The sequence below is a fragment of the Eretmochelys imbricata genome, chromosome 7 (assembly GCF_965152235.1).
Source record: "Eretmochelys imbricata isolate rEreImb1 chromosome 7, rEreImb1.hap1, whole genome shotgun sequence".
In the NCBI taxonomy this organism is placed as follows: Eukaryota; Metazoa; Chordata; order Testudines; family Cheloniidae; genus Eretmochelys; species Eretmochelys imbricata.
In genome coordinates this window covers 41,359,620-41,372,949 of record NC_135578.1, presented here as the reverse complement: position 1 = coordinate 41,372,949, position 13,330 = coordinate 41,359,620, and the positions used below count along the sequence as shown (strand labels likewise).

The 13,330-nt window shown below is 37.7% G+C and overlaps 1 protein-coding gene across 5 annotated transcripts in view; it reads left to right on the top strand.

Moving 5' to 3' along the window:
- NOL8 (nucleolar protein 8) overlaps window positions 1-12,575 on the top strand; it is a 31,486-nt gene extending 18,911 nt beyond the window's left edge. For 4 of the 5 annotated variants that reach the window (XM_077822063.1, XM_077822064.1, XM_077822066.1 and 1 more), the window contains 7 exons: window positions 809-953; window positions 3,330-3,413; window positions 3,963-4,252; window positions 5,043-5,169; window positions 10,654-10,724; window positions 11,377-11,459; window positions 11,806-12,575. In XM_077822063.1, coding sequence (XP_077678189.1) covers window positions 809-953; window positions 3,330-3,413; window positions 3,963-4,252; window positions 5,043-5,169; window positions 10,654-10,724; window positions 11,377-11,459; window positions 11,806-11,859 — 854 coding nt within the window. In that variant the 3' untranslated portion in view covers window positions 11,860-12,575. The other variant, XM_077822065.1, reaches the window with a different exon arrangement.
- Window positions 12,576-13,330: the final 755 nt, after the last annotated feature.

The following is a 13,330-nucleotide window of genomic DNA, read 5'->3' as shown; positions in this document are numbered from 1 at the left end:
AAGTAAATAGTTCTGGCATCATAATTTAGAGAACAAATTTATAAAATGCCCTATTTAGCTACTGTAAACTCTAGTTTGGGTTGTAGGTGGGGGTGTATTTCCTTGTTAGAAGGGCAACATTTTAAAACATTTCTTTTGTTATAGGATGATATCAAAATAAATGTATCTGCACCTTTCAGAAGATAAGGGGATACCATTAACCAGAGTAACCTTGCTTTTTGCTTTTCTATTCCTTGGCTATACTTGAATTTTATGCATCTTGCAGTACCATGCTATACAATAGCCACAAGGGGGAGTATTGTCAATTGAGCTGGCTGAAAATTGCAAAAATGTTTTCCTGAAAAGAAATTTTTTTGGCAAAAAAACAAAACAAAAAAACCCTCCTATCAATCCAAAACAAACAAATTTCAAACAAACCAACCCTGTTTTAAAACACCCAAATTTTCAGCCAGTCCTACTTCTCACTTGGATATTTTTGTCTACAACCCCAAGAAATGTCCCTTAACAGCCTTAAATGACAATGTCTAGGTAATTATTATAAAATAGAAGAAAATCATGGGACAGAAAATGATTAAATCTCTATCTTTCATGTTAAATTGATGCCCATACTGCCTCATAAGCAAAGCTTGAGCATAACTTGAGGGGAAAACAAAATGTATCGTTTAAAAAGTTTTAAAATAAGGAGGAATAGAGAACATATCCCATCCTTTTTAACCTAAAACTTCTTAACTGACTTACTAGTGGTGTAAAATATTGGAAGAACGCTTCAAGGAGTCATTTCATAGAGGTTTTTATATATTTTTCCTAGAAGAGGCAAAGAAAGTGAAGACAGATGAGGAAGGAGAACTTGCTGCTGAGAAAAAGAAAAATCTGGAGATATTGGGAAGTCTCTTGCAGATCAGCCTAGAACATCCTAAATCAAGCAAACTGGCAACAAATACCAAAAAATTCAGGTATGGATCCTGCTTTAGCAGAAGAAACCTGAACCTTAGGAAGACTATAATTTTCTGTTACATGACATAATTTCCTCTCTGTTTTATTAGTTTACTGAAAACAGCTTTCTCCTCCCCGCCTTATCACATGCATGGAAGGTCACCTTTGAATCAGGCTTCCCATCCCAGTATGACAATAGATTATATTATTGGCCATAATCATTATTTATATAGTGCCATTTTGCGTGAGAATTTATGGGTTAATAAAATGATCTCCTTGCCCCCAAAGAGCTTAAAATCTACCAAAGTTGAATGCTTCCTTATTTTCTTTTCCCCTCCAAAGAGAGACAAACTCAAAATGGCTAATTATACTGAAAGTAGGTTGAATAGTGGGTTAATAGACTTGTCATAAATATAAAGGGAAGGGTAAACACCTTTAAATCCCTCCTGGCCAGAGGAGAAACCCTTTCACCTGTAAAGGGTTAAGAAGCTAGGATAACCTTGCTGGCACCTGACCAAAATGACCAATGAGGAGACAAGATACTTTCAAAAGCTGGGGGGGGGGGGAGAAACAAAGCCTCTCTCTCTGTCTGTGTGATGCTTTCTCCGGGGACAGAACAGGAATGGAGTTTTAGAACTTAGTAAGTAATCTAGCTAGATATGCGTTAGATTCTGATTCCTTTAAATGGCTGAGAAAATAAGCTGTGCTGAATGGAATGGATATTCCTGTTTTTGTCTTTTTGTAACTTAAGGTTTTCCTAGAGGGATTCTCTATGTTTTGAATCTAATTACTCTGTAAGGCATTTACCATCCTGATTTTACAGAGGTGATCCTTTTTACTTTTTCTTCTATTAAAATTCTTCTTTTAAGAAACTGAATGCTTTTTCATTGTTTTAAGGTCCAAGGATTTGGGTCTGTGGTCACCTATGCAAATTGGTGAGGATTTTTCTCAAACCTTCCTCAGGAAAGGGGGTGTAAGATTTGGGAGGATTTTGGGGGGAAAGGCTTTTCCAAATGGACTCTTTTTTTCTAATAATAATAATACCGGTTAGATGTTTGGTGGTGGCAGCGAAAGTCCAAGGGCAAAATGTAAAATAGTTTGTACCTTGGGGAAGTTTTAACCTAAGCTGGTAAAAGTAAGCTTAGGAGGTTTTCATGCAGGTCTCCACATCCATACCCTATAGTTCAGAGTGGGGAAGGAACCTTGACAAGACTAGACTTTGATTTCTGGAGACTGCGATGGATGATGATGGCATCACGTAATTGCCATTTCTGCTCTTCATCAACATCAAATTTATTCCTAGACAGAAGTGTTTTGTAAAAATATACATTCTCATTTATAGTCTGTCCTTACTACTGTTAGGATGTTTCTTCAGTGTGTTAGGCGTGGATTCTCTACCTTTATCCCACATGTCCTAACTTTCATTGTCCGAGGAAGCCACAATTTCTAGATACAATGCATTTAATAATACATTTCAAAAACTGAACTCTTATCTGTATCTTTAATCCATACATTTGGAGGAGCAATCCATCTGTGGGCTGAATTAATACAGGAATGATTATTTTTAATGGTGGTGTGTTGAGGTATTTTGCAAATAGTATATTTTCGTTCCAACTTCCATTATTGGTGTATAGCCCTGTTTGGTAGGCAACTGTGTCACAATGCTCATTTTACAATTGTATGAATCTTATAAAGATCTTTATGTATCTCCTAAAGATTTTCTCAACAGATTCAATGGCCTCCTTTCCTTGTATTTTTGCTTCACAGAAGTCAAATCACCTATTTTTGGGGGGTTAACTTCCGTGATAGCATAAATTAACTTTTAATTTCACAGGACAAGAGAGGCCTGTGTGGGGAACAGAATATTTGGTTGAATATTTTTGTATTGTCTTTAAGCTGGATGGAATAATGCAGTCAGGCTATTTTCCTCTGATCTAAAGTTTGGACTTCATTAACTAATTTCAATAACATTTTCAGTTTTGAAAGGGAAAAAAAATCTCCATTTTTGGTATATTTGAAAATTAAGGGGAAATCAGAATCTCTGGATATAATAATCATAAACTCAGTTAATCTCCAAACGATAAAACATATCTATGTATTAATGTTGTTTCCTAAAGAACAACTGACAGATGTTTAATGCTGAAGATTTTAATAATTTGATGTGAAGAATGCTGCGTGGAATCTTTTTTTTCTTCACAGTACAGACTGTAACACACACTGATCTGCTCTCATAATGCTAATAATTTTTGTACTGTATAAAAACAAAAGTGAATTTCAATCTGCTTGTGAACACAAATAAGATGAGCTGAAAATGTCATTGCACTTGTCAGTTAGGTTGTTTTATTTTAGACATTTAGTTACAGTATCTCTTTTTATTATTCCGCTTATTCATACAGAGATATTAATACCTTACGCTATGATCCCACAAGGCAGGACCATGAAGTTTTTGAAAGGAAAACAGATACTACAGAAAAAGAGAGGTAATATCTTATCACCTCCTTATAGTTGTAAGACAAACTTTCTTCCCCTTGAGGGCTGATTTTCAAAAGTATTTGGAGGCCACAAGCCTATCACTCTCCTTGCTTACTCTGCTGTCCCCTTTGCAAGTCTCCCCATCCCTAGTAAAATGTAGACTCTCTATAAAGATTCCTTTTAGTACAGCAGTGATGATGCTAGCAATAGATCAGAGTTGTCACCAGTCTCTTAAGGTCAAACATGAATTTTTCCCTTCTGTAGGTTGTGCTTATCTGTATGATCTGGAGAGAGGAAATAGTTGAAAAATGAAAAATTTGCTCAAATTGATGAGACAGGAATGTAATCCTTTAACTCTTAGGGCATCGTATTACCAGAAACTGAAATTACTGAGAAAACAGGAATGCAGAAAAGCAAAGTACTTGCTAGAGGATTTGAATATTTCCCTGGATAGGAAGTCTCCTTTAAGTAATACAAAGATCAGTCAAAAGAAAACCCCATATCTTTCAAATGTTTGTCCAGTGCATAATTGTTTTTTAAAATAAATATAATTCCAGTAAAGCTAAAAGAAAGAAGAAAAGGGAGGAGGCAGAGAAATTGCCCGAAGTGTCTAAAGAAATATACTATGATGTTGCGGTGGATTTAAAAGAGGTATTTGGATCAACAAAATGTGCAGCTGAAAAAAGTGAAATAATACCCTGGGACAAACATGATGATATGGAAGAATCAACTCTGGCTGACCGGCATATATTAAGACTTAATGTTGAGGGCAATGCAGAAGAAAAATCTAGTGGCTTCACGTTTTCCTTTTTTGGTGATGATATGAACCAGTCAGCTGTGAAAGAAGGTAACATTGCAGATTCTGGTACTTTTTTTAATAGTTTGCTTTTACTGGCATTTATTTGTTTTAACTTTTGAATCACTGAAGATTATATTTAATAAGATGACACACCAGGTTGTATGAAATCATCCTTCTGTCAAACAGATTAAACAAATCTCATGGACAGATCTGAGCAAAATTTAAAGCAAATTTTCACAATTAAGCATAACTTGAATATTTCCTTATAGCATGGTATACAGACATTACAGGTAAGATTAATGCATGGAGCAACTTATAAGAATTATATAGAATCTAAACATATTCTTACAAATCTAACATCTATCTTGAACAATATTAACATACAAGTGAGCTGGTCTACCAGCGTCACAATCTGCATGTAAAGAATTGCTTTCTACTTGGATTTTGTACTGTTGGTTTTGGGTGGTGTGTTGTACCGCACAGGGAAAACAGTTGTATTGTTGTCCTTTTCTCTTCTTTGACAGATCAGCAAAGGCTGAGAATACTACCTGGGGACTATGCTTATCCTCTGGATATTTAACAGCACTCTCCCTGGCCAATAAGGAGTAACATTGACTGGCTTCAAAGGAGATCTGCTATTCTCTACTTAAGCCAAAATGATACTGACTGTAGATTTTGGGGATGGAAATGTAAAACAGAGGAAGATAGGGAAAATCTGCATATCCTTCTGAAAGCACAAAAAGTGTCCTTTCCAAATCAGATATTTCCCACTTACCTAAACAGAAGTTTCGCTTTGTAGTCAGGGGAATGATCAGACTTTTTGGTGGTACTATTGCAGAGCCCTACAAAATTGAAACAATAAAACCTGCAAGAGTAGCATGGCAAGAGGATCCTCGTTTCCAGGACAGCAGCTCAGAGGAAAATGATGAGCCAGAAGACTCTGAAAGTGAAAACTTCAAAGAAATGTAAATCTGGTTTTATATTTTGTGGCTATTAAGTACTTACTGATTATCAGGATTTATGTGGCAGCCGGGAAAAAATCCTTTTATTTGGCACCCCCCACATCCACCCCAGCATCAAAAGCCTCATTCTGGAAAACTGAATTCCTTACTGCCCACCAGACAAGTTGCTGCTATACATTTAAAATTCCCTGGTTCACTGATTGACCAGTGCATTTGACTGAGGCTGGAAGTGAAAACTGGCTTCCCTGCCACGTAAATGTTGCTCGGTACCTCACATGCATTGCAACTTAACATGCAAAATAAAAAAACAACTTATTTTGGCTTCATGCAAATATTTTGGAAAGTACTTCCTTATCCAATAATTAGATTTACATTTAAGTTGTTGGTGAGCAAGTCTCCTTGTTTCAAACAGACATCCCATAGCTTTAGTATTACTATTACAAATTAAACTGTTAAATCTTTCAGTGTGTAGCATTTCTGATATTATAAAGCAATGCAGTTTTACATAAGAACGGCCATACTGGGTCAGACTAAAGGTCTATCTAGCCCAGTATCCTGTCTTCCCACAGTAGCCAATGCCAGGTGCCCCAGAGGGAATGAACAGAACAGGTAATCATCAAGTGATCCATCCTGTCACCCATTCCTAGCTTCTGGCAAACAGAGGCTGAGAATACCATTCCTACCCATCTTGGCTAATAGCTATTGATGGACCTATCCTCCATGAATTTATCTAGTTCTTTTTTGTACGTCATCACAGTTGGCCTTCACAACATCCTCTGGCAAAGAGTTCCACAGGTTGACTGTGTGTTGTGTGAAGAAGTACTTCCTTCTGTTTATTTTAAACCTGTTGCCTATTAATTTCATGTGGAGACCGTTAGCTCTTGTGTTATGAGAAGGAGTAAATAACACTTCTTTATTTACTTTCTCCACATGATTTTATAGACCTCTATCATATCCCCCCTTAGTAGTCTCTTTTCAAGATGAAAAGTCCCAGTCTTATTAATCTCTCCTCATATGGAAGCTGTTACATACCCTCTAATCATTTTTGTTGCCCTTTTCTGAACCTTTTCCAATTCCAATGTATCTTTTTTGAGATGGGACGACCACATCCACCCGCGGTATTCAAGATGTGGGCATACCATCGATTTATATAGAGGTGACGTGATATTTTCTGTCTTATTATCTATCCCTCAATGATTCCCAACATCCTGTTAGCTTTTTTGACCACCGCTACACATTGAGTGGATGTTTTCAGAGAACTATCCACTATGACTCCAAGATCTTTCTTGAGTGGTAAGAGCTAATTTAGACCCCATCATTTTATATGCATAGTTGGGATTATGTTTTCCAAAGTGCGTTACTTTACATTTATCAACACTGAATTTACTCTGCCATGCTGTTGCCCAGTTACCCAGTTTTGTGAGATTCCTTTGTAGCTCTTTGCAGTCTGCTTGGGACTTAACTATCTTGAGTAGTTTTGTATTCTCTGCAAATGTTGCCATCTCTCTATTTACCCCTTTTTCCAGATCATTTATGAATACGTTAAATAGTGCTGGTCCCAGTACAGACCCCTGGGAGACACCACTATTTACCTGTCTCCATTTTGAAACCCAGTTACTGATCCCTGAGAGGACCTTCCCTCTGATCCTATGACAGCTTACTTTGATTAAGAGCCTTTGATGAGGGACTTTGTCAAAGGCTTTCTGAAAATCTACATACACTATAGCCACTAGATCACCTTGGTCCACATGCTTGTTGACCCCCTCAAAGAATTCTAGTAGATTGGTGAGGCATGATTTCCTGTTACTAAAACCATGTTGACTCTTCCTCAACAATGATGTTCATCTATATGTTTGACAATATTGTTCTTTATTATAGTTTCAACCAGTTTGCCTGGTAATGAAGTCAGGCTTACCGGTCCGTAATTGCCAGGATCACCTCTGGAGACCTTTTTAACAATTGGCGTCACATTAGCTATCCTCCAGTCATTTGGTAGACAAGCTGGTGTAAATGATCAGTTACAAACCACAGTTAGTAGTTCTGCAATTTCACATTTGAGTTCCTTCAGAACTCTTGGGTGAATACCATCTGGTCCTGGTGAGTTATTACTGTTTAATTTATCAATTTGTTGAAAAACCTCTAATGACAACTCAACCTGGGACAGTTCATCACATTTGTCACCTAAAAAGAATGGCTCAGATTTGGGAATCTCCCTCACATCCTCAGATGTGAAGACCGATGCAAAGAATTAATTTAATTTCTTTGCAATGGCTTTATCGTCCTTGAGTGCTCCTTTAGCATCTTGAACTTCCAGTGGCCCCACTGGTTATTTAGCAAGCTTCCTGCTTCTGATGTACTTAAACATTCTTTTGCTATTACTTTTTGAGTCTTTGGCTAGCTGTTTTTGAAATTCTTTTTGGCCTTACTAATGATATTTTTACACTTCACTTGCCAGAGTTTATGCTACTTTCTATTTTCCTCACCAGGATTTAACTTCACTTTTTAAAGGATGACTTTTTGCCTCTCACTGCTTCTGTTACTTTGTTGGTTAGCCACGGTGGCACTTTTTTGGTTCTCTTAGTATATTTTTTAATTTAGGGTATACATTTCAGTTGAGCCTCTATTATGGTGTCTTTTAAAAAAGTTGCCATGCAGCTTGCAGGGAATTCACTTTTGCCAATGTACTTCTTAATTTCTGTTTAACTAACTTCCTCATTTTTGTGTAGTTCCGCTTTCTAAAATTAAATGCTACTGTGTTGGGCTGTTGTGGTGTTTTCCTCGCCACAGGGATTTTATATTTAATTATATTATGGTCACTATTACCAAGCAGTCCAGCTACATTCACCTCTTGGACCAGTTTTCAGAGTAACAGCCGTGTTAGTCTGTATTCACAAAAAGAAAAGGAATACTTGTGGCACCTTAGAGACTAACCAATTTATTTGAGCATAAGCTTTCGTGAGCTACAGCTCACTTCATCGGATGCATACTGTGGAAAATACAGAAGATGTTTTTATACACACAAACCATGAAAAAATGGGTGTTTATCACTACAAAAGGTTTTCTCTCCACCCACCCCACTCTCCTGCTGGTAATAGCTTATGTAAAGTGATCACTCTCCTTACAATGTGTGTGATAATCAAGGTGGGCCATTTCCAGCACAAATCCAGGGTTTAACAAGAACGTCTGAGGAACGGGGGGTAGTAGGAAAAAACAAGGGGAAATAGGTTGCCTTGCATAATGACTTAGCCACTCCCAGTCTCTATTCAAGCCTAAGTTAATAGTATCCAATTTGCAAATGAATTCCAATTCAACAGTCTCTCGCTGGAGTCTGGTTTTGAAGTTTTTCTGTTGTAATATCGCAACTTTCATGTCTGTAATCGCGTGACCAGAGAGATTGAAGTGTTCTCCGACTGGTTTATGGATGTTATAATTCTTGACATCTGATTTGTGTCCATTTATTCTTTTACGTAGAGACTGTCCAGTTAGACCAATGTACATGGCAGAGGGGCATTGCTGGCACATGATGGCATATATCACATTGGTAGATGTGCAGGTGAAAGAGCCTTTGATACTGTGGCTGATGTTATTAGGCCCTATGATGGTGTCCCCTGAATAGATATGTGGGCACAGTTGGCAACGGGCTTTGTTGCAAGGATAGGTTCCTGGGTTAGTGGTTCTGTTGTGTGGTATGTGGTTGCTGGTGAGTATTCGCTTTAGGTTGGGGGGCTGTCTGTAGGCAAGGACTGGCCTGTCTCCCAAGATTTGTGAGAATGTTGGGTCATCCTTCAGAATAGGTTGTAGATCCTTGATAATGCGTTGGAGGGGGTTTAGTTGGGGGCTGAAAGTGGCGTTCTGTTATTTTCTTTGTTAGGCCTGTCCTGTAGTAGGTGACTTCTGGGAACTCTTCTGGCTCTATCAATCTGTTTCTTCACTTCCGCAGGTGGGTATTGTAGTTGTAAGAATGCTTGATAGAGATCTTGTAGGTGTTTGTCTCTGTCTGAGGGGTTGGAGCAAATGCGGGTGTATCGCAGAGCTTGGCTGTAGACGATGGATCGTGTGGTGTGGTCAGGGTGAAAGCTGGAGGCATGTAGGTAGGAATATCAGTCAGTAGGTTTCCGGTATAGAGTAGTGTTTGTGACCATTGTTTATTAGCACTGTAGAGTCCAGGAAGTGGATCTCTTGTGTGGACTGGACCAGGCTGAGGTTGATAGTGGGATGGAAATTGTTGAAATCATGGTGACGCTTCCTCAGCTCTCGTCCCCTAATGCCCCTACTCTACTTGCGCTATATTGACAACATCTTCATCATCTGGACCCATGGAAAAGAAGCCCTTGAGGAATTCCACCACGATTTCAACAATTTCTATCCCACCATCAAAAACTTCAAAACCAGACTCCAGCGAGAGACTGTTGAATTGGAATTCATTTGCAAATTGGATACTATTAACTTAGGCTTGAATAGAGACTGGGAGTGGCTAAGTCATTATGCAAGGCAACCTATTTCCCCTTGTTTTTTCCTACTACCCACCCCCCCAACCCCGTTCCTCAGATGTTCTTGTTAAACCCTGGATTTGTGCTGGAAATGGCCCACCTTGATTATCATACACATTGTAAGGAGAGTGGTCACTTTAGATAAGCTATTACCAGCAGGAGAGTGGGGTGGGGGGAGGTATTTTTTCATGGTTTGTGTGTATAAAAACATCTTCTGTATTTTCCACAGTATGCATCCGATGAAGTGAGCTGTAGCTCACGAAAGCTTATGCTCAAATAAATTGGTTAGTCTCTAAGGTGCCACAAGTACTCCTTTTCTTTTTGCGAATACAGACTAACACGGCTGTTACTCTGAACCTATCCAACTCCTTGTTGCTTTTCCCTTGACCCTTGCCTACCTTTCTGGCTCTCTCTCCTCCCAGGGATTAATTGTAGACTACCCTCTATAGTCCCAAACCCACCTCTCTTCACCCAGGGAGTGACTCTGGGCTACCTCCCTGGAGCCCCTAGCTGCTCTCGGTTCCTGGGCTTTCTACAAGCCCCTTCTTTTCCCACCCTGGATTTGTGCTGGAAATGGCCCACCTTGATTATCATACACATTGTAAGGAGCGTGATTACTTTACATAAGCTATTACCAGCAGGAGAGTGGGGTGGGGGGAGAGAAAACCTTTTGTAGTGATAAACACCCATTTTTTCATGGTTTGTGTGTATAAAAACATCTTCTGTATTTTCCACAGTATGCATCCGATAAAGTGAGCTGTAGCTCACGAAAGCTTATGCTCAAATAAATTGGTTAGTCTCTAAGGTGCCACAGGTACTCCTTTCCTCTTGGACCAGGTGCTCCACTTAGGACTAAATCAATAATTGCCTTTCCTCTTTAAAATGCTTAAGTGTTTAGAAAATAATTTGCCTTTCATGGGGAATGATTTTTGGCATTTGGAATGGGATAGTACTGTTGGCTCTTCTGTCTGAGACTAAAATTTCTTTGTCTTTCCAGGTCTCAGTCTTTACCACAGATGAAGACGAGTAGATTTTTCTTCTTTTCCAAAGATGATGAAAGATTAAGAGGTACAACTGAACTTATCCAAATTTTTCCTACAGGATGATGGAATTTAACAAAGAGGCATTGTAACAAATTATATTAGTATAATATTTAATTCACGTGGGGTGGTATAGGGATTAATTAGAATGTTTCAGTATTTGAAAATGTAAAGTCCAATGTTAAAAGCTACATTTTGAAAACTGTTGAGGCACTTTGGGCTGTAAAACCAGCCATCTCCTTGAGTATCAATTGCAAGGTTCTTCTGCTTACCCAAGCCTTATTGGAGAAAGTGACTTAAGTTTGCTTTTTTGGAAGAATTGCTTAGTGTGGAGTTTCCATTGTCTTGGGACATGTTTGGGTTTTTTAAAAATATATGATTAATGCACCCCCATGGTTTGATAGGTGCATTATAAATAGACTGCTAATAGCAGGGTTTAAGGTGAATCAGTCTAAAAAAGCAGACATAAGTCTATATTTTCACCAATGGTTTGTTGTTAAAATTTAAGCTAAAACAATGTGTCTCTTATACATTCAAAATAGCTTATCCTGGTAACTTTCCATATACAAATTCAAATTAATTGATACTACAATTTTTTCAAACAAAAGCTTATAAGAAAGAAAATGGTTAAGTTGTGTTTTAACCTGGCTCAAAGTTGTTCTGATGCATCTCTTGTGTAGATGGTCCTAAGCTGTTCCGCAGATCATCAAACCTCAATGAAGAAAAAGATAATTGGGAAAACCAACGTAGATTGTTACTTGAGGTGAGTGATTAAAGCTATAATTCAGTAACAACTGAGAGAGTTCATTAGGGGGAGGGGTTGCTTGTGGAAAAAAAGTGGCTTATTTTGTTCATTTTAATAAAAATGAATCATTTGGACTTTCAGAATGGCCTAATATCCTACTAAGACCAGGGAGTTTTGTAAAATAAAAATTAACTGTCTGTATAATATATATAATTTGTGTATTATGTCCACTTAAACTGTTGATTTGTTATAACTGCCAGAGCTGGCTAATTTCTGTTAAATATAAAAGCAAAGCAGGTTTAAAAGAGCAATTTGTGAGTTTATAAACTGGATTTAATGCCATTTAACATTTTAATATTTCCAGGAATGCCGGAAGAAACATAAGGATGCAAGAAGAAAAGTTAAAGCAAAACAATAAGTTTGACAGTGCTAGCCAGCAATGTTTCTTGATACATGTGTATTGTATTACAACAAAATGAAAATGTCTGGCTTCAGACTTGTGGTCTTTCAGAGGTTTAACAGGAAAAATATTGCAGCTGAACTGAAAATAAACTGTTAGAAACTTTTCAAGTTTTGAACAGCTGTCGGGATAACAGGTCTGTAAATATGGCCATTTTTATGTGTACAGTTGCACTTTTATTGTTATGTGGGGATATCTGTTAATTTGAACAGATGGAATGGGTGTGTGTGTATATATACACTTTTTTTTTTTTTACTTTGGAGAAAATTGCTTTGAGTGTAACGTTGCTGCTTTATCGGATACTTTTAGTGTTCAGTGCAATGTAGTTTGTATTTGGCTATATTTTTTTATGTTTTCTGGGTCCAGTCCTGCAAGGGGCTGAGAATCTACAGCAGTGACTGAAATGGATGGGAGTTGAAAGCATTCAGCTCCTAACAGAGGTTCTCAGTAACATGTGGGATTGGCGTTCTGTGTTTAGCAAGATACAGAGCCTTTAAGATTTGTTTTGCTAACAATCAAAATATTTATTGTAATTACCAAAGTAAAAAATTATACAGGAAGTTCATGAAAGTGTTTAAGTAACTGGAAAGGTTTATAAAATATGTATGGACTTCTAATTCTTTGCACAAAACCTACCTTTCCATTTTTTAAATAAAGGTTTATTCATCTGTAAAACTTAAGACAACTTTTGGTGGGGTTGTCTTTGCTCTTGAGTGATTATACATCACATACAAATTTATATTCATACAATTATGTAGAACATAGGCTTTTAAGAGTAGTGGCTGCTTTTCAGGAATTTCAAACTACTATCAGGAATCTAACTCATTTAATATAGTGAAAATTGAGACATAGAGCATCCTTGTGCTCTACTAGAGACAAATACTTTGGTTTCAATTCCTAGCCTCTTCGTGGACTGACAGAAGATAAGGGACAGCTGAAGGTCTGCGGCCTATTAAACCATGGCAGTGATAACTAAAGGGAGAGCCAAGCCAGCTCATTCTGGCTGGAATGTTTAATGAGTTAAAGCAGTAAAAATCAGAAGCATTGTCAGGTATGCCAAAGAACCCAAGCAGAGGCAAAGATACAACAATATTTCTCTTCTCAAAGTCTGAATTAAGTAATCTCCTACTCTGTGTGAGATTGTTGTAGAAGGAAGTGTTTGTTAGTGGTTTCTCCACTAAGGGAATGGATATATCCCATTGCTAGATTTAAATCACCTAACATACAAATCTCTATTTCTAATTTCTTCTGTCTTGCATTGTTGTGCATTCTGGAGAGATAGCAATATGGACACGTTTTTCCAAAGTACAAATTATGTATAAAGATGGCAGGTAGGGTAAACCATCTTGGGATATATTTCCAGAGTGGTGCAAAATGAGCTGCTCTGAGGACTGAATCATGGCTCATAGTTACATGAGAATAAGGTATG